The sequence below is a fragment of the Thunnus albacares genome, chromosome 22 (genome assembly GCF_914725855.1).
Source record: "Thunnus albacares chromosome 22, fThuAlb1.1, whole genome shotgun sequence".
In the NCBI taxonomy this organism is placed as follows: domain Eukaryota; kingdom Metazoa; phylum Chordata; class Actinopteri; order Scombriformes; family Scombridae; genus Thunnus; species Thunnus albacares.
In genome coordinates, this window is record NC_058127.1 from 4,099,212 (window position 1) to 4,126,975 (window position 27,764).

A 27,764-nucleotide genomic window follows, 5' to 3' on the forward strand; every position below is an offset into this window, starting at 1 on the left:
ACTTTCCTTTTTGATAAAGCTTATAGTTAGGGCCGACCAGGCTCGCCTTGGATCAGCCCTTAGTTATGCTGCTATAGGCCTAGACTGCTGGGGGACTTCCCATGATGCACTGAGCTCCTCTCTCCTCCTCCTCCTCTCCATCTGTATGCATTCATGTAACATCAATGCATGTCACTAACTTTGCTTCTTCCCCGGAGTTTTTTGTGCTTTCTCATCTCACAGAAAAACCTGACTCCCGGGCCGAACCTTCGCGGTCCTTCACAGTGCTGATGGCATCCTTCCCTGGCTGTTGCTGCTTGTGCTTGTTGTTGTTTGTTGTTGTCATTGTTTTTCTTCTGTCCCCCCTCCCCCTTTCCCTCTCTCTTTCTCTCTCTCAACCCAACCGGTCAAAGCAGATGGCCGCCCACCAAGAGCCGGGGTCTGCTTGAGGTTTCTACCCGTTAAAGGGGAGTTTTTCCTTACCGCTGTCGCCAAGTGCTTGCTCATGGGGGAATTGTTGGGTCTCTGTAAATTAAAGAGTACGGTCTTGACCTGCTCTATGTGAAAAGTGCCTTGAGATGACTTCTGTTGTGATATGGCGCTATATAAATAAAGATTGATTGATTGATTGATTGATTGATTGACTGTCTGAGCAGTAACTTTATCATCTGCAGATATTTCACATCCTCTTCTGTCTTGCTGGAGAAAATCTCATAACTGTGCTGTCAGAGGAAACAATGTGTGCTCTTATTATGCTCTATTATTGTTTTTATTGAGTGATGCTACCACTTTAAAGCGTGCAGATGAAGAGGCAGACTTATCAAATAAATGATCACATATATATTAATGACATTCCTCCTTATCTCAGCTGACGTTACCTGTGTGCTTCATCTTTATGGCGACATCCGAGGTCATCTGATCACATATCATGTAATTCTTGTCTCATTTCATCTGATAAAGAACTTAGAGGAAGTATTCAGGTCCTTTACTTGAGTAAAATTACCAGTCCTGCATGAAAAATCCTACTACAGTAAAAGTACATAAGTATTATGAGCTTGATGTACTTAAAGTATTATTACTTTATATACAGTTAGCTAGTTCATTATTCAGTTTTAATTGGTGATAAAGAAAACAGTCAAATGTCTTACACCATTTGTGCAGAACCTGCACAATTTGTACAATATCTGACAAGATCTAAACTGTCAAGAGTGACTAAACAAACACAAACAAACAACAAATACATAGACAACCATAAGACAACCTCAGGCCAAAAGAGAAGCTGTGGTTGTCTGCACCTAGCAGATATACTGAAATTTTAACCTCAAACATAAAAAACAATGTTCCCACGGGGTATGTTGTAAGTGACAGTTCAAGAAAATGTCACTGTTTTGTGTTAAGTCATATAACATCAGCATGTAACTGGCAGATGTCCTAATGATAGACCATATATGGATGTAAGAATGTGAAGAAGAGGAGGATATTTGGATATAAAAAGAAAGCTAAGAGTGACTTAGAAGCCATGTTGGTGTTGGTCAGAGCAGGGACAAATACTTTTTTCCAAAAGCAGGTTTGCTTTGCTTCTCTCTCTTCACACTCTTTTCTTCTATTTGGTTCTCTCTCATCATTCACTAAAGTTTATCTGCTTTAAATATCACTAACATGTCTGTCTCTATACTTATTGAAGGAAAGCATCATATAAGGTCTGCATCATCTCCACCATGAAGTTGCTGACCGTGTCTGTACTCATTTGTTCCATGATGGCTCTGGCTGGAGCTGCTGGTGAGTATCTGACTGAATTTGTGTGTTTTTGTCTTTAGACCTCAATAAATAATAATAATAATATTAATAATAACCTCTAACTGACATGTTTAACTGTCCCGCTCTTCAAGAAGCAGAGAAAGACAAGGAGACAGAGGCAATAATTCAAGAAGGTGAATACATTTATTTATTCAGATTAATATTAGCTGAATGAACACTTACAGATCAAATTTGACCCATGTTTACATTTGAGAGCATTAAAAACACCACAAACATCTTTCTTTTAGCCAGAAATGTTTTTCTTGACATGACCCTGAATATACAAAATTGGAAATATTTTTTATGCAGCTGATACATATTTCTGTACATAGATGATTTTCTGGGTTAAATTTGATCCATGTTTATTCAAAAATTCTAAAATCACTATTCAAACATGTTGTAGGATAGCTACTGTCAGAATGTAAGGGTTTAAGTGCATCACACTGTCTGGAAAGTCAATGTGACCCACTTTTCTCCACCATTTGTGTTCAGAGGAGCATCGTATTGTCAAGAGGTCAACATCTTGTCCCTACCACTGGACTAAGTACAACGGCCGCTGTTTCCTCTTCGTTCCTCGAACCTTGACCTGGGCTCAAGCTGAGGTAATCGAGACGATTTGTATTCACTGAAGAACACTTCAACATTTTCTTTGACTTGCACACTTGGTAACTTCCTCATCTAACTTTAGTGTTCTCTTATTACTCATGTTATTATTTTTTCTGGGCAGCTTTATCAAGTTGCAAAGTATTTTGGGTGCACCCACTTCATTCTCCCCATAGACAATGTTAGGTGACTAACAGTTGGAACATTTCTAAAGATTAGACTCTTCCAGTTGAATCATCAGTAGACAAGATGAACAGCTGCATTAGATAATATCTGGTACTTTGATTTAAAAAAAAAAAAGAAAGAAAATCCAAGGTAAAAAACTACAATCTGCAGTGTAAATCAGCTCAGTTTTTATTTCTGGATCACTTTTGAGTGAATTCTGCAACTATGGCATCACTTTTTGTTTGCAACTTCGACAACAAAGGGTTTTAAATTTATTAACGCAGTGATTCTCACTTCTGACTGGCTTCTTCTCCATAGCAACAGCAGCTGAGGCTCATGGGTATTGTCATATCTATAGCTGTCCACCAAAATGAGACACAAAACATGATTTCTCAGTAACAGAGTTGAAATAATTGAAGCTGGTGGTCACAACATAGACCTATCATATTGTTATAACACCAGTAGAGTCCTGTGTTTCTGTGTTCAGTGATATTGAGGATATTGTTTAAAGAAAGATTAGCAGCACCTTCCTATTCACATCTCTACTCTGTTCTCTGTTTATCTCCACTGTAGAGAAACTGCCAGTCCAAGGGTGCACACCTTGCATCGATTCATGGAACTCGGGAGTACAACCAGATTAAAAGGATAATATCAGATAGAACTCATAGGTCTCCTAAGACATGGATTGGAGGCTCTGACAGCCAAGAGGTATGTCACGTATAATAACAAAAGATGTCTTATGAGCTTGAAAGTTCATTCTTGACTTCAAGTTACTTGATATCAAGTAAATAGACCTTGTAATAAGAATATCAAACCTTTTGGTATTTAGAGTGGTGTTGACATTTAGATTATCTTTATTTATATGCATCAATTGTCTTCTATTCGATCTTCTAGGAGGGTGTTTGGCTCTGGAGTGATGGCACACGTTTCGCCTACTCATACTGGTGCAGAGGAGAGCCTAATAACAACTGGAACCAGGACTGTATTCAGATGAACTACGGAGGTAAACCATAAAATACATTACTTTGCATGAGAGAATTATGTAATTATGTAGAATTATGTAATTATGTAAGTGGTGTAGATAAGAAAGGACGCATAACAAAAACAAGGTGACTTCATGAAAAACTAAAAATGTGCCTGCATGGACATTTCATTGATGATGTTGCTGGAAAACCTGTGTGTCCATAGGCTCTATAGGCTCAGCTTGTTTCTCTGATAACTTAAGATCCAGACGTCCAATGATTAAAATCCTTCATCCGGTTAAAAGCTATAGTTAAAAACAACCAAGATCTAAAAAGTGTATCATTAAAATGTGGCTTAAAACTGAGTAAAAAGTCAATTTATGACTTTCAGTTTCTTGTGGGCAACCGCAATGCTAACACATGCACAAAGGGGAAATTACATCATTAACAGGTGACCAAATGAAACAGACCATTACATTGATTAAAATTACGGATTTGTCTGGGTTTGAATATTGTTGGAAACATTTGGGATTACATATGTACACAACTTAACAAAATATATAACATAGGTCTAGTCATTTTTAGACATTTTAATGCAGAAAAGTTACATATTATACCTTTCAGGTGTGTTATCCTAGTAGTTAATCTAATGTAGCCTGGAGCTGCTAGCCTCCAGCAGAGATGAGGAGCAGCTACACGGGTCTGGTAACCTCACTTCTTTCTAACTCCACACCCCCACACTTGTAGTATTCAGCCCCAACAGACAATTTATCAGATGTCACACAGCTCCGTCTGGAGCCACAAAAGGCTTATATGACTTTTTTCATCAACCTGGAAACAGACTTTGATGTGGAAAATCAGCTGAGTTCCCCTTTAAGAAATGATAATCTAATCTACATCTGCATCAAAATATTACATGATATGATTGACAATCATGCTGACGTCCTGTGTTTTTAATAATTGCAGGTAACAAATGCTGGGATGATGTACAGTGTAATTCTCGCCGGTCATCTGTCTGTGCCAAGAAAATCTGATGATTCCTGAGCAGATAAGAGAGGCATGAAATACCTGTGAAAAGCACAAACATTAGTGGATATGTGTTTGTGTTTATTGTCACAAGTTAATCTGTCATTTTATCATCAGTCTCATATATAACCTAACAGCTTTATAAATCATTTTTCATCTTTATTTCTATCTTGCTATCACTGTAAAGCTACTTAAGGAAGGAAGCAACAAGTGACACAAATGGGAGCTGGATTGTCTTTTAGGTCTTGTGCCAAACTGAATATGTTATGAAAAGAATGCTTTTTCTGACTCTGGAGAGTGAACTGTTCTGTCTCATATTGTGCAAATTAAAGACGCAAGCATGAAACAAGCTGGTTTGTAATTCTATTTTAAATGGAACAATTATTATGGGTATCACAGTCAGATCAACATCTACACTGTAAAATATCATTCAGAGATTTAGTGGAATTAACTAATTTTGTCCTTAACTTTACTTAAATATGTATGTTTTATAATTTCAAGTTAATTAAACCTAAAATACATTTTAAAAAAAAAATTGGTACTGAAAAATAGTACTTGAACTGATTAACTAGAAACTGGCCTGCTGCTACTGTGTCCAGTAAGAACTCAGCCAGAGATGTTGAAGTTAAATCCAGGATGTTTATTTAGAACCAGGTGAACTGGCAGATGATGTGTGGTTATTCTGCAATATACATATTAAAATTTAAAGCACATGAGAGGTATAGTATATTAAACTATGTTAAATATAGTTAAAAATAATGATAAGCAAACTACCAATAGCTCAAAAATCTGTAAGAAATATACATAATACATAATATTCCTGACTCCCCATGCCTAAGCTAAGAGTGACTGAGAGGCTTTTTGAGGCTGTTTTTGGGTCGTCACGTGAGGCCTTTTGTCAGTTCGCTTTTTTCATCTTTAACTTTTGACTTATTTTCTCGATTAATTGACTAGTTGTTTGGTCTAAAATTGTCAGAAAATGGTGAAACATGTTGATCACTGTTTCCCAGAGCCCAAGATGACGTATTCAAATGTCTTGTTTTGTCCACAACACAAAGATATTCAGTTTACTGCCATAGAGGATTGAAGAAAATATTCACATTTGAGAAGCTGGAATCAGAGAATTTTGACTTTTTTTTCTTAGAAATGACTCCAAATGATTAACTGATTATCAACAATAGCGATTAATTTAATAGTTGACAACTAATCAATTAATTGACCAATCATTGCAGCTTTAGATATTACATCACCTCAGTTTTATACCAAGACAAATATCAACCAACTCGAATGTAACATCACTCCCAAGTTTAGATTTTATTTGTTTTCTGATTACCAATCTAGTAAAAAATGTTTTATTTGCGTTCACTTCTGAATAATAAAGGAAGTATAAAACAACTTTCATCATTCATCGGAATGATTTTCTTTTCATTTTTCACATTTTAACTTGCATCATGGGTAATATTACAGGGAGAGGAGGAGAGTCTGTTTCTGTGAGAAAAAAGTGGAGTAGAAAGTGTACTGCTATTTTGACACGAGTTAGCTAAATTATTCCTATAAATTACGTGACATTTGCATCATAACGTGTTATTAAATAATTAATTTACATATAGAATATCAGTACATATAGACTGAAATAATGAATACATTAAAAACAACATTGCGTCTCATGTGCATTCACTGTCTGAGCAGTAACTTTATCATCTGCAGATATTTCACATCCTCTTCTGTCTTGCTGGAGAAAATCTCATGACTGTGCTGTCAGAGGAAACAATGTGTGCTCTTATTATGCTCTATTATTGTTTTTATTGAGTGATGCTACCACTTTAAAGCATGCAGATGAAGAGGCAGACTTATCAAATAAATGATCACATATATATATTAATGACATTCCTCCTTATCTCAGCTGACGTTACCTGTGTGCTTCATCTTTATGGCGACATCCGAGGTCATCTGATCACATATCATCTAATTCTTGTCTCATTTCATCTGATAAAGAACTTATAGGAAGTATTCAGGTCCTTTACTTGAATAAAATTACCAATACAGCAACATAAAAATACTCCATTACAAGTACAAGTCCTGCATGAAAAATCCTACTACAGTAAAAGTACATAAGTATTATGAGCTTGATGTACTTAAAGTATTATTACTTTATATACAGTTAGCTAGTTTAGTCCACTGGTTTCCAACCTAGGGGTCAGGCCCCTCTAAAGGGTCAGCAGATAAATCTGAGGGGTGGTGAGATGATTAATGGGAGAGGAAAGAAGAAAAAACAAAGTTCTGATACACAAATCTGTTTTCAGGTTTTGGACGTTTTCTTTGATCTTTGATTTTTAGTGAAATATTGGATCATTTGAACATTTATTGAAATGAAACTGGAGACAAATCCACTCAAGCCTATTTCTAACTAAATTATTCAGTTTTAATTGGTGATAAAGAAAACAGTCAAATGTCTTACACCATTTGTGCAGAACCTGCACAATTTGTACAATATCTGACAAGATCTAAACTGTCAAGAGTGACTAAACAAACACAAACAACAAATACATAGACAACCATTAGACAACCTGAGGCCAAAAGAGAAGCTGCGGTTTTCTGCACCTAGCAGATATACCGAAATTTTAACCTCAAACATAAAAAACAATGTTCCACGGGGTATGTTGTAAGTGACAGTTAAGGAAAATGTCACTATTTTGTGTTAAGTCATATAACATCAGCATGTAACTGGCAGATGTCCTAATGATAGACCATATATGGATGTAAGAATGTAAAGAAGAGGAGGATATTTGGATATAAAAAGAAAGCTAAGAGTGACTGAGAGGCTTTTTGAGGCTGTTTTTGGGTCGTCACGTGAGGCCTTTTGTCAGTTTGCTTTTTTCATCTTTAACTTTTGACTCAAGTTTTGTATTTTACTTTTTGGGTCTTATATCAAGTATTTAGTGAAAACCAAATCAAACTGGTTTGTATTTCTATACACTCCAAGTTCCTGACTTGTGCTCATCTCTGAAGTCTTCTGGTATCTCCTTAAGGTAAGAAGAACACCCTCTTGGGATATAGCTGACATGAGTTTTAAATTTATTTAGATTACAAAATATAATGAATTTTGCTAAAGATAAACTTACAATGTTTATTGAATAACAGAATTGGAAAGGTTTGGATTTAATGATTGAGATCAACCTGCTGCACATGTGATAGAGGTATAATTAGGCTATGGTTAAATAATGTTTAATTGGCTAAACTGTTCGGACCAGGGCATCAAAGCCGCCCTATAAAACCAGGCAATGCCCTCGACAGTCAGAGTGGGACTCCTTCAGAGACGACCTGTTAGAAGATCATCTTGGAGTACTTTCGAACCTCCAACACCTATTTGCACTGCAACACTTTGTTGTAACCCCGGCTGTAAGGAATTCCTGAAAACATAGGCCCGTTGGTAATGGTTCAATGACAGCTGGTGATTATAGAAGCCAGGCTGAATTTTTTTCCCTAGCAAGGCTGGGTTGGTCTTGCGTGTAGATTATGGGGACTATGTTCGATAGCTAGGTCAGAGGTAGAGGACAGCCGTCTGTCGGTGCCTTATCCACACCGGCATCGGTTATCTGTAGGACAGAAACCACTTCAGGCATTCCATAATGATTAGGAATTTGCATTTAGGCTAAAACGCCAATGGTTTCACATTCTAGATGAGAACCTGATGGAACTCAGTTCAGGGTTGGTCAAAGCTGAAATAATACTGTTAAGAGAATCGGATAACCTGCATGTACATATAAGATTTCGTATTACATCAGAGCAGGTAGGTACACCAACATTAACAAACATTTAGTTTGCGCTGCAGTTTCTTGGAGCTTTAAGCAGCAGTAACATCACCACAGATGGGCCGTATATAGTGGGATACAAAAAGCTTTAAAAAGAGAGATCTTCACAGTCACTGAACACATACTAAATTTACAAGCCAACATGTTTGCTTGTGTGTACATCTTTCAACACTGTCTGTAAATGTCCCTATCATCTGATAAATCATTAGTTATGCAATGGCCCAAATATTTAGCCTCCTTACACTTTTTAAGGGCAATGCCAGGCAGGAAGAAATCAGAAAATACTAATTTTCTGTCTTCCCTACTTCGGACTATCATAAAATTACTCATATCACTCATATTACACTCAATTATCATATTGTGAGCATACCCTCAATAGCTGTTGAAGACCAGCACTACATGGACAGAAAATCACCAAATCGTCTGCGTACATGAGGTGTTTAATGATAGATTTGCCAACTATACATCCTGTTCCACATCTTTTCAACTGCACTGACAGATCATCCATATAGATGTTAAAAAAAGAGACAGAATACTGCTTTGTCGAACTCCATTATTCACATGGAGCAGATACAGAATTTCCCCATCTAATTTGCATCGTCTGATGGGCGTACTAGAAAACCAGGACTCTAGCTTGAAATCCAGGAACTCCTCTTTCATATAATTTATTAAATAGTTTTTCATGGTTTATACAGTCAAAGGCTTTAGAGGCATCAATAAATATATTACATATCAGTGCCATGTTTATGTTTAAAGCCAAACTCGCTTTAAGTGGCAGCACAGGATGACTGGATAGGTGGTATACGGTTTGGGTAGGGTTATGAATTAAAGGGCTCTCCATAGAAATCACAGTGAAAGTATTTGCCTCTTCTGATTTCTTGTATTTGTATGTTTAGGCTATATTTCATACTAAATTGTTTCAGACCTTCAAACAGAATTTAACATAAAACAAAGGTAACCAGAGCAAACACATAATACTATCTATTATCTATGAAACATCTACACATTACTTAAATATACCTATTTAATTGATATGTAGATTGAACAGTGATGGCAGTAATCAGGCCTGGCTGTGTTTAGTCCTGCTGAACCCAAATATCAATGTTTCCTAGATTAGTGGATTTAGTAACTACGGTGGTAAATACTTTTTCACACATGTTGGTGTTGGTCAGGACGGGGACAAATACATTTTTCCAAAAAAAGGTTTGCTTTGCTTCTCTCTTTTCACACTCTTTTCTTCTATTTGGTTCTCTCTCATCATTCACCACAGTTTATCTGCTTTAAATATCACTAACATGTCTGTCTCTATACTTATTGAAGGAAAGCGTCATATCTGCATCATCTCCATCATGAAGTTGCTGACTGTGTCTGTACTCGTTTGTTCCATGATGGCTCTGGCTGGAGCTGCTGGTGAGTATCTGACTGAATTTGTGTGTTTTTGTCTTTAGACCTCAATAAATAATAATGAAAATAATAATAATAACCTCTAACTGACATGTTTAACTGTCCAACTCTTCAAGAAGCAGAGAAAGAGCATGAGGCAGTGGCAAAAATTCAAGAAGGTGAATACATTTATTTATTCAGATTAATATTAATCCTTACAGGTCGAATTTGACATGTTTGGATTTGAGAACCATAAACACACCACAAACACTTACGACTTTTCCTAACATGAAAACATTTTTGTTCATAGGGGATTTTCTGGGTTAAATTTAACATGTTGTAGGGTAGCTACTGTCAGAATGTAAGGATTACACTGTCTGGAAAGTCAACATGACCAACTTTTCTCCACCATTTGTGTTTAGAGGAGCATCGTGTTGACAAGAGGTCAATATTATGTCCCCCTGGCTGGAGTTATTACCACGGCCGCTGTTTCCTCCACGTTTCTCGAGCCTTGAGCTGGGCTAAAGCTGAGGTAATCGGGATGATTTGTATTCACTGAAGAACACTTCAACATTTTCTTTGTTTATTCTGTTTGTTTTGACTTGCACAGTTGGTAACTTTCTCTTCTAACTTAAGTGTTGTCTCATTACTTATGTTATTATTTTTTCTGGGCAGCTCTATCAAATTGTTAGGTGACTACCAGTTTGAACATTACTACGGATTGGATCGATATGAAACTCTTCCAGTTGAATCATTACTAGAAAAGTTGAACAACTGCATTAGATAATATCTGGTGCTCTGATGAAAAAAAATCAAATCAAAGGTACAAAACTTTGTGGTCGAAACTAATACGACTCCCAAGGTGCACCAATCACAGAGCCTAAAATTTAGTCACGTGTGCCTCTAACAGCAGGTGGAAGCTAAGGATTAAAGTGTTGGGAAAATTGGCTCAGTTTTCATTTCTAGGTCACTTTTGAGTGAATTCAGTAACTGTGGCGCCATGTTTTGTTTACAACTTCAACAACAAATGGTTTTAAATTCATTACTGCTCTGATTCTCACCCCTGACTGGCTTTTTCTCCATGGCAACAGCAGTTGAGGCTCATGGATGTTGTTATATTTTTAGTCTCCCAAAATGATGGACAAAAGATTATTTCTCATAAACAAAGTTGAAATAATTAAAGGGGAGGTATTATGCTTTTCCTTATTTTCAGACATATATAAAATGTCACAATGTCAGATATTCATGTTAAAAGTGGCCGATGTGTCAAATAACGAGGTAAACATATGTAGCAGTAATCCTGTGAGCAAAAAGCAACAGCTTCAGACTGCTCTGAACACTAAGTTTCCAACGGTTTTTTCTACTTTTGGCCTGAGCTGACATCAGTTCGTGATGGATTTCTTTATATGGACATCTGCTACGTGCACAGCGCGCGAGTTTGCTGCTTCACTACGAGAGTAGCTACGCCAAGCCACGACGCCATTACACAGCACAGCAAAGTAAAATAAATAGTTTACCTGTTGGAGGTGTGCTGGTTGTCTACAGCTCAACATCTCACTGTGGCTGTTTCTGCTTGTACTCTTCCTCCCTGCATCATTTCTAACTGATCTGTTGAGCAAATAGCTCCAAATAGCTCCATATGTTGTTGTTTCGACCGGTTTAGTTAGTGAGGAACACGTTTTTACTTCCTGTAAATTCTTCACAATAAAAGTTTCCCATTAGTTAGTCACTTAAAAGCTTTTAATTTGAAGCAGTAAAGCAGGAAATGTTTGGTTTGCAATGATGGTAAAGTTACACAACTCTGATACGTAAAGCTGGCCAATCAGAACAGAGTGGGCTTATTGGGAGGCGGGCCTTAAAGAGACAGGAGCTAAAACAGAGCGTAAGAGAAACTGTATATTGAGGGGCTGCATAAATGGCCAGTATGAGATAAATAAGGGTTTTTTGAACTTTGAATCATGCAGAGCTAATCTAGTGGAGTCCAAAAATAAAAATTTAGAGCTGAAATGAGCATGATAGGTCCTCTTTAAAGCAGGTGATCACAAAATAAACTTATAGTATTGTTATAGCATTTGAGAGAGTCCTGTGTTTTTATTTTATATTGAGGATATTGTTTGAAGAAAGATTTGAAAGGGGAATACAGAATGATACTCTGTTCTCTGTTTTTCTCCACTGTAGAAAAACTGTCTGTCCATGGGTGCAAACCTTGCATCGGTACACAGCAGGCATGACTATCATGCTGTTCAGAAGATAATATGGAATCACGTTCATCGGAATGACTACGCATGGATTGGTGGCTCTGATTGCCAAGAGGTATATCATGTAACATTACACGAGGTCTGATATTGCTTACTTTTTTTGAATTTATCTATATATTTATTGTATTGTATTCTATCCTGTAGGAGGGTCTTTGGTTCTGGAGCGATGGTACCCCTTTCAACTTAAAGTATTGGTGCAGTGGAGAGCCTAATAACCTAAATGCTCAGCACTGTTTACTAGTGGTTTTTAGAGGTAATTCATGGCACATAATTTCAAGTCATTTAATTTATATAGCCCAAATCAAAAATCCCAAATTTGCCATAGGGAAATGAGCATACGATATGAGTGGTGCAGAAAATATTCATAAATGGAATTTATGGTTTAAATGGCAAATGATACATGGTGCAAATAACTCTTTTTTGGGGGGGGCGGGGGGAGGGTCTCACCTTAACAGTCAGCAATTCATTTTTCAGTTCCAAAATATCACTCCATTGTTGTTTTTTTTGTTAGCAGGAGACCTTATAAACCTTTGGGCTATCTTTTCAACAACTCCTGAACTGTTGATGTGGAAGTTCAGTCTTCTGAACTCCATGGCTCAAGATGAATAAATAAGAACCATCATGTAATCTCAGCTGAACAAATGTTCTTCATTTTGTTTAGTAACTTAATAATGCAACAATTGACGCATTCATTCAGATAAAATATCTGTACCTGTGTATTAGGTCGTAATGCAGAATGAGCCCATTGCCCCCAGATAGATTATTTGTGTTGTGTATTTTATACAGTGATGTGATCATGGCCTAGACAATCTCAGCTTTTGGTTTGTGTAGTGTTGATTGACTCCTGCATTTTTGGTACTTACAGGTAAAAGCTGCTGGGATGATCTCCAGTGTAACGTCGCCCACCCATCTGTCTGTGCCATGACAATCTGATGACTCCTGAGCAGACACAGAGGCATGAAGTACCTGTCGAAAGCACAACTATTGGTGGAGATGTGTAACCTGAAGGCTCTATATCTTAATTTCTTTTCTATCGCTGTGATGCTACTTAAGGAACAAAATGACAAGTGACATAAACAGGAGCTGGATTGTTTCTTAGGCCTTGTGCCTTTCATAACAGCAGACTGAAAGCTTTTAGTACATCCTTGTTTCACAGAGTGAACTGTTCTTTATTCTTATGCAAAATGCAATAGCAAATAATAAAACTAAATAAAACATTTCTGTCTACAAAAGCTCTGTGTGTCTGTCATTACTTCGTAAGTTATGCCTCCTGAAGACTGGTATTTACTCCAACTGAAGCATGTCAGGTACCATTACTCCTGCAGTAGCCAGAGTTTTACAGAAATGGTTTCTATTGATAGTCATATGAGGAGCTGCATATCATAACAGGACACCCAAAATCTGAAATGTTAGATTTGTGAATAAATGCTGTCTTTGACATTTTTTGCTGGTTAACAGCATAAACTCCCCTGTTGAATCCCAGAATAAAAAATCTTGAAATCTGTAAATTTCTATAACTACAAGTTGATTTTTTTCAGACAGCAAAGATTGACATAATCTGTCCCTTGTGTAAAAATGGGCACTTTGCAAATGAAACTATATTTGTGGTAACAGGAGTACAACCCAGCACCGACCACTTCCTCAACAACAGGGTAAATATTCCCTCCATGCTCTGGTCAGCGTTCTGCTGCGACATAAGCAGTGAGAGCAAGTGTCAAGTGAGTGCACACTGGGGCAACAATGTTCCAGATGAATCTGAAAACAAATATCTGCAGACTAAGACCCTGACAGAACTCAAAGGATGACTGAGCACATCGACCTCCGTATTTGAAGTGTTTCCTGGAACACAATCCACACAACTGTCACTGAGTTTTACCCAAATCTTAACACTGACTGCAAGTGCCCACCATCCACCACAGACAGTAACAACTCACCTTCCACCCTGCATCCTCTTCTCACAACTATAACCATTGTCATGTTCACACATATTTTGTATGTTGTTTTGACAGCTAGGCCTTATTTTACACACTCAGTGCTGAAGAATTCCAGCCCAGTCTCCTTGAAATAACAATCGTGTTACCTGTTAGAAGGTCATCTTTGACTACTTTCCAACCTCCAACACCTAATTGCACCAATACACTTTGTTGTGACCCTGGTTGTTAGGATTCCTAACTAAATAGGTTCATTTGTAGTGGTTCAACGACAGCTGGTGATTATAGAAGCCAGGCCGAATCCAGTTCCCTAAGATTATCCACATCAGCAGGTGGTATTGGTTATCCATTACAAAACCATGTGAGAAGTTTAGAGGGAAAAATCGCTATTTGGTGGAGCTGTTAACAACTCATAGACATCTGAAATGTGACCCCGACTGCTTTTCATAAGATGTCAAAAGCCAAAAAGGTTGGAAACCACTGGTTTCATCTTTAACAATGTGTTGTATTTTAAAAGCTTGTTATATTATCCATTGTTTCAAATCTTCATCTGAAAAGCATCTGTAATTTTTATTGGGAGGGTAATCACACTGTTCTGTTACATAGTTCTGTGGGTTCATGAGTAAATACTGTGCGTGCTTGTCAGTGATCCATGAGTTTGATGGTATTTGCTGCCAAAACAGTTCATGCGACAAAATCTTGTTGTGCTTCATGACTTTGATTTGTATCTCAGGTTTCACTTTGAATAGACACAATGAAATGGACATTCAAACTTCCTAGAAAACTGTCACTTTCTGAAAAACAAAAAAACTGAACAAAACAAAACAAAACATAAAAAGCTTCACCTCACAAATCATACAGCCTCTTTAATTAACTGATACTTGATTGGATTACAGTCTAGAATGATCCCTCATTGTTTTACGTTCAAAGAACCTGTTTTAACTGGAATTTTATCATAATAAGGAAGTAAAGAAGCCATATCTTCGTGTCTATAAATGCTGGACGCTGCCTGGTTGCACACTCACTGTTTTCAGTGCTGAACTGAGTGCAGACTTTGCTTCTCACAGGTACAGAAAGAACAGCTAACAGGACAGCAAAGAGTGAGTATTAATTAAGTGCAGTGTATGTAATATGTAATATTATTGTGTATATATATATATAATATGTAATTATATATATATATATATATATATATATATATATATATATATATATATATATATATATATATATATATATATATATATATACATACATATATACATACAATAATATACAATATTATTGTTTTTTATAATTGATCAAAAATACTAACTAATTGCTGTCTAGAGGAAACGATTGATTATTCTAAGTTGAGAGTTTAAACATAAATGTTTCAGCTGTAATTTACTCCTTATTGTTATGAAGTAACAATAAGGAGTATGATGTGGAGTCACAAATATGGAAGCTTAAGTGTGTCAAGAAAATAATTATATCATAATCAATAAGTTAAGTAATATATGTAGAAAACCTGCTTTAAAAAAATATTAGATTTAAAAAATGCAACTGAAAAACTCCAAACAAAAGCTACGTTTCATAAAAAAACATAATTAATCATTGATGAATTAATGATTAACTATTGATTTGGAATTTCATTTGAAATATTTTTAAAATTTGATTTTTATTTACTAATGTGTTTCATTTTCTCTCCCGCTTTAATTTACAAAACTTAATTAAATAAAGAACCGTTAATTTAATTTTCAGAGTGGCATGTCTTAAGTACTTTGCAGAGAATTGTCAATATCATCGTCAACACTATGCTTAGTAGTAATAAAATAAAATGTGTATTAAATATGTATAATTATGTAATAATTATTGCAAAAAATACGTAATATTTTTACTACAGTGATAATAACCATGTAAAACAAGTCTTTTTTACTATTTTTTTCCTTTAGATTCATTTTAGATTAAAAGTTCAACAAACATTAAGGAGGTTCAGCTATTTAGTTCTTTTGTTTTATTTTGTCTTTTAATTTTAAAAAAGTCCAGTAAGTTCACCTCCAAAAGTTGAAATTTTTAGCAACTGTTTTCACCTCTCACACTCATGCAAATCACAGAAGCAGCATCTTAAGGTTTTCAGATGTGAAAGTAACGTCTAGGAGAGAAATTCTTCACTCTTATCCATCCTATCAGAGATGATTACCGATTATGTAGACAGACAGAACAGGACAGACGGGACTGATAAAGATCATAAAAATGACTACTGGTACTAACAGCACTACTACAGTTTTATCTAAAGAAAGTTTTACAACCTGAAAGGAGATCATTTCCGCTCAAGTTAATAAATATTCTCCTAAAAAGACAAGAGTTGAACATCAATCAAAGATAAGACAGTAAGGGTTGGTAGTCTTTGTGGTAAAAATGGTAAAACATTATCTAACATTAAGTATCACCTCTGTAGTGAGGAAAACATGCTTTTAAGAAGGGTTAGTGCATTTAAAATACAGCAATTTACACAGCATTTCTAACTTTTTTTGTTATATCACTGATTTTATGAAAAGCAGGATTATTATTTGTTCTAAATGTGTCATTTAAGACAGCCTTTACTCCCTTGCAAACCTGCCATATATGACAGACCAATACTTTCAAGGGTTATTTCAGCTGTCTCTCTGTAACTGTCAATGTCGTTTTCTGTTGCAGTGATCAAGAATGTGGACTTCCACTGCCAGACAAACAACGTTGCCCATCGCACCATTGAAATATCAACAAAGCAGCTGATTGTGAGGCGGGGCCAGTCCTTCCTCCTGACCCTGGAAATGATGCAACCATTTGAGGTGTACGATACGCTGGTCTTCACTGTGGAGACGGGTAAATTACTAAACTGTCACACTGTTACAGTGGTTTGCAGCTATTTTAACGATGATTTACCTGCGTTGCCGTTCTGTCATAATGTCAAATTATTTAGAAGAATTGGCATAGTTAGCTGGCAAATATGAATTATAAAACTAATTTTTAAATTGGCTTTCCATCAAACTAGATGATGGTGCTCCTGAGCCATTTATATCTGCATTCTTTCAAATAAAAGTACATAGTTTTATAGACTTTTTAAAGACTGTAATTAAAGGGGAACTCCACAGATTTTCCACATCAAAGTGTGTTTCCAGGTGATAAATTACCTCAAGTGATGTAACCTGAGTCAGCGTCGCTTGGGGCTGAAGACTACAAGCTTGGAAGTGAAAGGTTAGCAGCTTCAGGCTACATTAGCCGCTACTAACATAACACAGCTGAATCTCAGACTGAACTGTTGGCAGTCAAGTTGCATTGTGAGTAATGTAGGCAACAGGTTTTGACAAGGAAAAAGCATCAAAGCCCTGGGAAATGAAATGTCATGTCATCATATGTAGCATTGAACTGAAAACTAGAAATGTAACTGTGGTGAGATGACAATAAAGGTCTTTGTATCTTAACCCCAAAAATGTGGTTACAGTGATGCTTTTGGTGCAAAACTTGCCATTTTAAAAATTAGAAGAGTAATTTAATGAATATAAAAACAATGACAAATTCTAGTTTTAGATATCTTTTTATTCCACTATCATATGTGATTTGATTGTTAAATGCACCAAAATGTCATTATTTATTGAGTGTCTGCAAAATGTCATTGTGATTACATTGGGTGCAGAACATTTTGATGTCCCAAAATAACGTAAGTGCCAAAATATCTGCAAACAGTTGGGTAATGATGATGCAAGAAAGAAAAACATGACATGCCTTTTCTAAACTACCTACATGATCTCATTCATCCACCTCTCCTCTAACCCCACCCATCCCAACCTCAGGTCCTGCTCCATCTCTAATACAAGGTACCCGGTCTGTGTTCGGGAACCCCTCCCACATGTACTTCAGTGATGTCAAGGCGATATGGAGCGGTCGTATTGACAGGAGGGCCAAGTTGCAGAGGGGCATTGTGACCCTGTCCCTGACCCCGCCAGCTGACGCTCCTGTTGGGAGGTACTCACTGTCTGCAAAGACGGAGAAAGAAACAACCGCTCTGGGGACCCTGGTGGTGCTCTTCAACCCCTGGTGCCCATGTAGGTAGCCTTATTGCAGCCCTGATAAAAAACTGAAAAAATCTGTGACTAAGACTTTCCATTACTGAAGCACTTCCACTGCACAAAAACATAACTTCTGCATTTTGGCTTCTGCTCTGGATGCACAATATATATGTTTAAAGTTTTGATCCAAATTAATGTAAATAAATAGTATGAAGAAATTAAAAGAGATGGAAAGAATAGAGGGAGACATTTAAGAGGAGCCTCTGTGTGTTTTCTGTGCTGGTTTACAGATGTTAGCATTACACTTGTGTGTGTTTTTGCTTGTAGATGACTGGGTGTACCTTCCTGATGAGAGGGAAAGACAAGAATATGTGATGAACGAACAGGGAGTCATCTTCGTAGGAACGGCACATGACATCAGCCATGTGGCCTGGGACTTTGGACAGGTGTGCATTAGAGTGATTAAATTTGCCTTATGACTACCCCGCATATCCTGCATTGCTTCAGCACAGGTAAAATTATGTAGCATGATGTTATTAGCGCCACAAAAGATTTGGACACAGGAAACAGCTGTTCATTTTCTGTCTACTGTGCCTACAAAAAGTCAACGTTGTTTTCTCCTAACTATGACCATGATCATTTCCTAACTAAGTTGTGACTAAACGTTACCACATCAATGGTGAATCAGAAAACAGGCATATGAATCATTTTTGTGAATAGTTTGGATGGTATGCTGGTCAATTGGTAGTTCTAAGTAGTTCTAATGTTTCTTTCTACTCAGTTTGAGGAGGAAATGGTGGACATTTGTCTCACGATGTTGGACATCAACCCAAAATACTTGAGAGATCCAGCTGATGATGTCTCTGCTCGCTGTAACCCCATCTATGTGAGCCGTGTGGTCAGCGCCATGGTAGGACCAGAGTTATTTCAAGATGAGAGCTGTTGTTCATTTTCCCAGAATGCCTTTTGACAGCAGCCAGACAGCTTTCTAGATGAAATATGTTTTTCCCAGTGGCTAACTAATTAATTAATCAAAAATAATAAAAATGTGTGTTAACTCAATTTTACGTTTCAAATGCAGTATTTACTTGTAATAAAGCATTCTTCAATTGTGGCATTTATAATTTTATTTAAAGTAAGTAAAAAATTTGAGTACTTCTTATACAGTTCCACGTCTTTACGGGGACATAACATGCTTTCTGTGATTTTCTGTCATTTATATACTGTTATAATGTCTATGTTAAATTACACCTTTCCAGGTCTATATTTATATTCTGGGGCTCTACTGGAATATCTTTGTATGATTTACAGTTAAAAACTATTTATCTTCTACTGGTCCTTTATGCAGCCCCAAAGTTCTGCCTCTTTAAGACCGGGGGCCTTAAAGAGACAGGAGCTAAAACTGCCTGTTTCAGACAGAGGTTGAACTGAGGGGCTGCATAAAGGGCCGGTATAAGATAAATAAGGTGATCTCAACTGTAAATCATGCAAAGGTATTCAAGTAGAGCCCTAGAATAAAAATATGGAGCTGGAAATGTCCTCTTTAACCAATATACAAAGCACTAATAGTTCAAATGGCAGACCACAACATTTAGAGCTTCTCTAATTCCAGATCAACTGTAATGGTGACCGAGGTGTGTTAGAGGGACGCTGGCATGATGACTATAGTGATGGAGTAAGACCCACACAGTGGATGGGCAGCGTTGACATCCTTCAGCAGTGGTATAAAAAAAATTGCCATCCCGTCAAGTATGGACAGTGCTGGGTGTTTGCTGGCATAATGTGTTCAGGTACAGTACATGTTGTCTTGTTCATGTACATAAGATTATTATTTGCAGACTGAATTGATCATTAACTTGTTTACATATGTATTTGTACCTGCATGTTGAAATGCGTTTATGATTGCAGTGATGCGGTTTCTTGGTATCCCGTGTCGAGTTGTCACAAACTTCAAGTCAGCTCATGACAGTAACAAGAGTCTCACTATAGATGTGTTCTACGACTTGTATGGACGGCAAGGCAATAAGGCAAAAGAAAGTATCTGGTAAGACAAGCATTCAGACAAAAAGGCAAATTTAATATTCTAACAAGATGCTTTTTGGAAAGCAGGCCCAGTCCTCTACTAAAATGGTTGTGATTTTTTTTGAATCAGTATTAAACCCGTCAATACACTATATGGCCTCTTCATCTATTTTCCTCCCATTTATTTGGGTTAGGGCATAAAATAATTAAGATCCCCTTTTTGGTCTTTGTAATTAGGACTGCAACAAATGATTATTTTCATTGTTGATTAATCTGCAGATTATATTTTCGATTTATCATTGGGCCTATAAAATGACAGATAATAGTGAGAAATGTCTGTTATAATTTCTCACAGTCCAAGATGACATCTTCAGATATCTTGTTTTATCTGACCACCAGTCCAAAACCAAACTTTACTCAGTTTACATTGACATGAAGCAGAGAAAATAAAAAAGCTTGGCATTTGAGAGACTGAAAACAGAAAATATTTGGCATTTTTGCTTAAAAAATGATTAATCAATCATCAATATTTTAAACACACTATTAACCATCTCAAGTACCCTACCAATCACAGATTAATGCCCTAGCAATTAAAAAAACCCTGACAACATCACAGGAACCACCTAGAAACACCCTAGCAATCAACCAGACAACTCTAGCCACAGGAAAACACCATTAGGTCCGACCCTTGAGAATCCTGAGGTTTGGGAAACACATCTTCTGTATGTCATGCAGGAACTTCCATGTGTGGGTGGAGGGATGGATGAAACGGCCAGACCTCCAGAAAGATAACAGCTACGACGGCTGGCAGGTCTTGGATCCCACACCACAGGAAAAAAGTGAAGGTGAAATTTTTAAACTAAGACAAAGTTTTGTAAAAGTACAAAAAGTGTTTCACAGGGTTCAATCATAGGCTCAGTTTTTTTTTAAATTCAAGTTGTCTGTTTGGTTTACAGACAAATTATTAAAATATACAAAAAAGGCGAACTTTAGTCAAACTTTGTTTTTCTTGTCTCAGGGGAGTATTGCTGTGGTCCAACCCCAGTCATTGCCATCCTCAAGGGGGACACTAACTTGAAGTATGATGTGCCATTTGTCTTCGCTGAGGTCAACGCAGACATTGTAAAGTGGATGGTCAGCACCGATATTTAATATCTCTACAGGGTTCCTCAAAATTTCCCTCCTATGTCACATTTTACACAATCTACTGGTTTATTGAACACTATCAAAGAGAAGACTACCCAATTCTTAATTCATGTCACAGTTCCTTCTTACTACCATTTTCCTTGCTATAATTATTTTCTGTTGGAAATGGAGAACAACATTTACTGATTAAATTTTGAGATTTTGGGACAAAAATCTCAAAATGAGACCAATTTTGAGACCAACATTTGTTGATCTAATTGAGGTAAGAACAAATAAGTGCTGTGTATATAAAAATAGTTGTAAACAGTTTTTTACCCTCTTCTCACACAAAACAACCCCGGATTTCTGTTCTGATTTTATGCTCCTGTTCTCAGGTCAGCGCTGATGGTTCCAGGAGGAAAATTCAGTCTGACACCACGACAGTGGGTCAAAACATCTCTACAAAAGCTGTGGGCTCCAATATGAGGAATGATATCACAAACAGCTACAAACACAGAGAAGGTCAAGACTGCGTGCTAATATGTGTATTTGCAAAGAATACAAATTTTTGCTCACAATTTAATAGTTTGTGTGCACGTTTTACTTTATTTGTGGCGAAACAGCAAAAAAGTCCATTATCCTGTAAAATATGTTTAAGCACAATTTATTTAATTGAGAGCACATTATTAAACTGGGAACACAAATTAGTTATTTTTTAGATGTTTTCTGGTTTTGCAGGGCAAAATGGTGCATTTAGTTGATGTTCTAACCAAAGATAACCAATTGCCACATTACTAAAGGCTGAAATTCCCAGATCACCAACATTACAAGGAGCCAACAGTACCTGTGCCAATAGCAACACCTTAGCAACCGGCAAAAACACTATAACCACTATTTCTAACTCCCTGTCTTCATCTCTAGCAACGGAAAAGTAACATCCAAATAGCGAGTTGGCAACCAACTACTAACACTGTAACAACCCCCCAGAACACTGTCACAACGTTCTAGTAACACCCTAGCAGCTACCCAACAATATCAGCATTTTCTATGGGCTTCATTGTGTCTTTACGAGAATATTTATTTGGTGTTTTTTAATCACGTGATTCTCAGCCCTAACTTAATTGAATGGTGGTTATTTTAACAGGCAGTTCAAAGGAGAGGAAAGTCTTCAAGCATGCAAACAGCTTGAACTCAGAAGATGATCAAGAGTGTCACAGACCAGTGGAGCCGCTGAAAGTGGAGATGAAGATCAAAGAGGTAAAACTCAAGATGCTGAGAGGCACAACTTTATAATATTGTGTGAACATGCAGTAGTTCAGTGTGCTATAATAAACCTCTTCAGCTTTGAGGTATTCCTTTAGATTTATAACTCATGTCCAAACAGGTTTTTCAAGTGAGTACAAAGTAGGGTCAAATGTCAAACTAAGACAGTTTTTTTCCACAGCATAGAGTCGAATTTCTCTGTCTTATTGAAATTGTCGAACAGATAGCCCCTAATGTCGAATAAAAGATTTAAACCGTACATAACCGTACATAGCTGTGCTTTGGACTAAATGTTAACGTTAGCATGCTAACATGCTCGCAGATGCTGACATTTAGCAAGTATAATGTTTACTGTGTGGACCATATTTAGGATGTTAGCATGTTAAAATTTGCTAATTTGCACTAAATATAGACAGAATTTCATTAATTTTGCAGGTAATTATTTGACAAAGTGACATTTTTACATAATGATTCAACATGAGTTTGAAGGATACATCATCTGCAATGAATATTGGTAAAAAATGTCTTGGCAATCCATCCAATAATAGCTGAGATATTTAAGTTTAAGCTAAAGTGGTGGACAACATTTCTTACCTTTTTTATTTAACACCAGGAGACCAAGGCGATGAAAGGTCAGGACATCAAGCTGAAGCTGAGGTTGCACAGCAAAGATCACATCATCAGGACAATGCTGATCCATATCAATGCCAAGACCATGCGGTACAACGGCATTCCAGCATGCAACATCCAGAACATAGAGCATGAGAAGGTGCTGCTGCCTGGAAAAGGTCTACATTATTCTCTACTTTGGCTAAATAGTGGAATTTGATGTAAATGTAAGTTAATTATAGAACCGTTACATGTATTTGAAGCCCAAAACTGCAACTGCTGTGTACAAAAGAAGTTATAAATGTGCTGAATCCATTATGACCCATTTTCAAGTTTTAAAGACCACATGTGACAGTAAAACATAATTAGATGTGGAAAATTTTGATTCTGTAAAAAAAGTTTGAAAACAGACCCACAAAATGCCCTTAGAAAAATGAATAACTTTTATTACAATGCAAGTTTAAACTCCGCCTCAAGTCACGATACAGAATCTAAAATGAAATCATAACTATTGCCCTGTTTGTTTGCCACACGTATCAACACCCTGAATGCATGGTGACCTTTCACTTTCCTTCCTCTCCAGATGTGACCCTACCTATCCAGATCCCGTTCTCGGTCTACGGTAAAAACTTGCTCAGCTGCGACAGTATAGAGGTTTCGGCCGTGGCCATTGACAAAAATAAGCAGGATGACATCTATGAGACCGAGATCAGCCTCGTCCCGCGGGACCCTCTCATCTCTATGAAGGTCAGTAGATTATTGACAGACAGATAAATCCTTTGTTGTTGATTATGTAAAACTGCAAGAAAGTGTTTGATTGAGCATCCAAGGAAGTGACAGTACACTCAAGGTGATAACTTCAACTGATAACAGGACACTGCCAGCCAGACACTGTAACTGGTTCTGTCAGTCAATTTTTTATGTGCTGCTACAGCAGTGGTGGAAAGTAACTAAGTACTCAAGTACTGTACTTAAGTACAATTTTGAGATACTTGAACTTGAGTATTTCCATGTGATGCTACTTTATACTTCCACTCCACTACATTTCAGAGGGAAATATTGTTCTTTCTACTCCACTATAGATTTATCTGCTGACCCTTTGGAGGGGCCCGACCCCTAGGTTGGGAACCACTGGACTAAACTAGCTAACTGTATATAAAGTAGTTGAAACTAGCTCCACCTCCAGCAGCTACAACAGTAACATGCTGCTCTAACACTGATGCTTCACTATTAATAATCTAATGATGTCATATATAATAATATATCAGTCAGAGGGACCAAACCACTACTTTTACTGCAATACTTTAACTACATCAAGCTCATAATACTTATGTATTTTGACTGTAGTAGGATTTTTTCATGCAGGACCTTTACTTGTAACGGAATATTTTAACATTGCCATATTTTTATTTTTACTGAAGTAACTGATCTGAATACTTCTTCCGCCACTGTGCTACAGAGAAAACAAAGTGCAGAAGAGCATTTAAGCAGGTATAATGTCTACCACATTCACCACCTTATAGCTAACCACTGCTAATTAGCACTAAAAACAACTGCCTATTGCAGAGGCTGATGAGGATATTATTTGGTCATAAACCAGTTGAGGTCAGAGGAGCTATTTTGGCGCCCTTGGTTCCCGCAGTAATAATGCCGTTACTTTTTTCCTAAAGACAATGTTACGTTACTCACAGTTTGAGATCTTCTACGCCTTGGATCAGCAGGAAACTCTCCTGGTTGAATAATCAGAACAAAAGATGAACAACTTGGACAAAAAGCCAAAGGTACAAGACTGTGGACAGAAGTTAAATACGACCCCCATGGTGAATTTCGGCAAGAAATGCCTAATCACTGAGTTTACAAGTCCTTGATTGTGTTGTTAAAGGCGGGTGGAAGCTAAAAATCACAACGTGGAGAAAACTGAATCTACAATCTACAGTTCCATCCAATTGTTTTTGAGATATTTCACTAGGGACCAGTCAACAGACCAACATTCCTTTAGCATGGCTAAAAAAAACCTAATTGTCACTAGTTTAGCACCTGTCCTCCAGCTTTCAACTTAAAATACTGTGGCTATGTACAGGTGTGTTTGTTTATCCAGGCCAGGCCATGTGAAGTATGTAAATGCTGTGCTATCTGTGTGTGTTATAGGTTTTGGGTCAGGCCCTTCTGGACCGTACAATGGTTATGGAGTTGGAATTTATAAACCCACGCAATGAGACGCTCAGAAACTGCTCTCTGAGCGTCATTGGACATGGCCTGTTCAAATCAAACTGCATAGAAAGGTTAGTATGCAGTTACCAGGTTTGTATCTACAGTATATGGTACTATCTAGATCCTCTTAGAGGTGTCATACAATTTATTAATATAATTAAAATTATTTCTCTTTCTCAATTGTTGGCTGTGAAGTTGTTGTTTTGGCAGCAGCTCATCTTCCACTCAGATGAATCAGTTTCCTATTGTATGACTCACTGCATTTAAAGAAACAGTTCAGTATCTGGGGAAGTTTATTTTTGCTTGATATCAATCTCATGTATGTACATTAAGAATGGGGCTAGAGCCAGGAGGCAATTAGCTTAGCTTAGCATAAAGACTGGAGGCAGAGAGAAATAGCCAGTCTATTAGTTAAAAAAATACATCACACCAGAAAGTCAAATCAAATCTGGAGGAAGCTTTAGCACAAGACCATAACTGCCGTAACTTCTGTAGTCAGAGTTTGCATTTCAGCTGGATGACAAGCAAAACAGGACACTGGAAGTGTACTAAAACTAAGCTAGCGACCTCCAGCTATGTTTTTAAAAAATGACTTTTGCTTTGTGAGGAAACTTAGACACGATCTTATTGTTCTGAAACACCCTGTTGAAGTCTCAACTGTGCAACAGCAGGTTCTTCCCTTCATTCAGGGTCAGACTCTGCTTCATAGATCATTATATACTGTGCAGCTGCAGACATTACTCCAGGTACAGATACGGCATAAAGGAACAACTGGGAGTAAAGGTGGGCGCCACTCCTCCAGCCAATCAGAGTAGGTTGTCATTAACAATGTAGTTTTGGCAACAGCCTGAGAGAGGACAGAGGGGAATCTGAGCTGTAAGGAAAGATGCTTTTAGAGAAATATCATCAACTTTTGTTTAAAAAAGACTTAGAATTTATAAAAATGAGTCAAAAAAGGCCATGATACCTGATCTTTAAAATTAGCACTGCTGTCAAAATTAGATGCAATAAGACCATTAGTTGATACGATTGTGTATCTGTGTTTATCAGCAACATCAGAGAGTTGCCGCCAAATGCGACACTGAAGCTTCAGATCAGAACGATTCCCTACAAGGCCGGACTGAAGACTGTGGTGGCCGACTTTGACTGCCACCTTTTCAGAGACATAAAGGGGACCTGCACTGTCGACGTCAAACCATGAAGCTTTGCTTACACTTACAACTTCCTGTACGCCCTGTGTGTTTGCAGGCTCTGATTTAGACTAAAAAAAGTCAGATATTCACTATGTTACTCATTATTGTTCATGGAGCAGTGTAGTTTTTTTCTTCATATATTACATTTTAACTTGTGGTGTATCCTTGAGGCCTAACAAATGTGTTGAATGCATTTTGTCCTTGTTCATTAATCGAGTAGTCAATCTGTAAATTAATCAATAACTATTTTTACAACTGATAAATTATTTGAGTCATTTATCAGTCAGAAATGTCAAACGTTCCCTTAGATTCTTAAAAATGTGAGGATTTCAGCTTTTCTTTGTTTGTAAATTGAATAACGTTGGACTTTAACTAATGCATAAATGCTTTTTCCTTCAGTTTACAGTTTTACTACCCTCTTCTTCTTGAACGGAATGATTTTGATGACTTGGTTTTTAATCAAAATGCAGCCTACAAGTTTTAAAACTGTTTTAACACAGCAAGAGACTATAATTCTCATATTCTAGGAGGGGGGATGCCTTTAAAAAAACAGCTCACAAATATATAGTTTCAGTTTTTAAAAAAAGGCTCAGCAATCCCTTGAAAAAGCTGGGCAGGGTAATATTTAACAAACGTTACTTAAACAGGAGGACATAGTGAATTTGTTGGGGACTATTTTCAGTGGCGGATGAATCCACATTTGGCACTCTAATGTTTTGTCAGGTTTTTTTCTATAACTAATTGGGATGATGGCCAAAACCTTGTGGAGGTTGTAAAAATACAACAGAATTTAAAAAATAAATTTATTTTCCTTTCCTTGAGGTCCTGTTGCATTGTGACGGCTCAATCGGGAATATTTCATTTTATATTTCTGTGGTGCCAGACAATCATCACACAACAGTAAGCAATATATTGTTCATATGCCCTCCACATGACAAAAACACAAATGCAATCTCTCATTCAATGTTTCTTCAGTCTCTCTGAAAAAAAAATGAAGCGTGTTCCTGGAGTTTACTTTGCATATTCTCAGAAGCTAGTAGAAGTCACATAGTGACTAATGTGTAAGGTATTAGCTTGACAACTAGTTATTCACCAATTAGCACTGCAAGTATTCCCCATGTCACCAGGCCTCTAGCATCGGCTAATTAGTGAGGACACACATCTGAATTTCACTGTGCCCTAACCCCCATCTCTCTTCTTCAAAAACTTTATTTATTTTGCATAAATCACAAACATGATTGATATTACCACCAATATTGGATGGAACAGTTCAGTAGTTTATAAAATGTTCAGTCAAATAGTTGTTGTTTAGTCCTAAAACTTCTTGCAATACAATTTTTAACAAGCAAAACAGATGGTGCTCACCCTGACCACTAACCCTTGGTGTTATAGAG

At 37.0% G+C, this 27,764-nt stretch overlaps 3 protein-coding genes across 4 annotated transcripts; all 3 read left to right on the forward strand.

The window, feature by feature from the left end:
- The first annotated feature begins 1,438 nt into the window (after window positions 1-1,438).
- LOC122974251 (ladderlectin-like) lies at window positions 1,439-4,881 on the forward strand. 2 transcript variants are annotated; one of them, XM_044342265.1, is made up of 7 exons: window positions 1,439-1,546; window positions 1,664-1,758; window positions 1,869-1,910; window positions 2,269-2,378; window positions 3,118-3,252; window positions 3,439-3,547; window positions 4,473-4,881. In XM_044342265.1, the coding sequence occupies exons 2-7, from the start codon at window positions 1,698-1,700 to the stop codon at window positions 4,538-4,540; spliced, it is 525 nt and encodes a 174-aa protein (XP_044198200.1). In that variant the 5' UTR covers window positions 1,439-1,546; window positions 1,664-1,697; the 3' UTR covers window positions 4,541-4,881. The 2 variants fall into 2 exon arrangements, with proteins under 2 accessions (XP_044198200.1, XP_044198199.1); XM_044342264.1 differs by having other exon boundaries at window positions 1,500-1,542.
- Window positions 4,882-9,732: 4,851 nt separating this feature from the next.
- LOC122974456 (galactose-specific lectin nattectin-like) lies at window positions 9,733-13,790 on the forward strand. Its single transcript, XM_044342488.1, has 5 exons — window positions 9,733-9,754; window positions 10,150-10,259; window positions 11,906-12,040; window positions 12,130-12,238; window positions 13,600-13,790. Exons 1-5 carry the CDS (start codon window positions 9,733-9,735, stop codon window positions 13,788-13,790), a joined length of 567 nt encoding a protein of 188 aa, XP_044198423.1.
- A 2,361-nt stretch (window positions 13,791-16,151) lies between these two features.
- LOC122974457 (protein-glutamine gamma-glutamyltransferase 2-like) lies at window positions 16,152-26,773 on the forward strand. The gene is made up of 14 exons (XM_044342489.1): window positions 16,152-16,161; window positions 16,596-16,763; window positions 18,275-18,393; window positions 18,729-18,857; window positions 19,560-19,737; window positions 19,856-19,991; window positions 20,672-20,814; window positions 20,988-21,103; window positions 21,490-21,616; window positions 22,239-22,351; window positions 22,971-23,145; window positions 23,550-23,713; window positions 25,115-25,248; window positions 26,228-26,773. The coding sequence occupies exons 1-14, from the start codon at window positions 16,152-16,154 to the stop codon at window positions 26,376-26,378; spliced, it is 1,863 nt and encodes a 620-aa protein (XP_044198424.1). The 3' UTR covers window positions 26,379-26,773.
- Window positions 26,774-27,764: the final 991 nt, after the last annotated feature.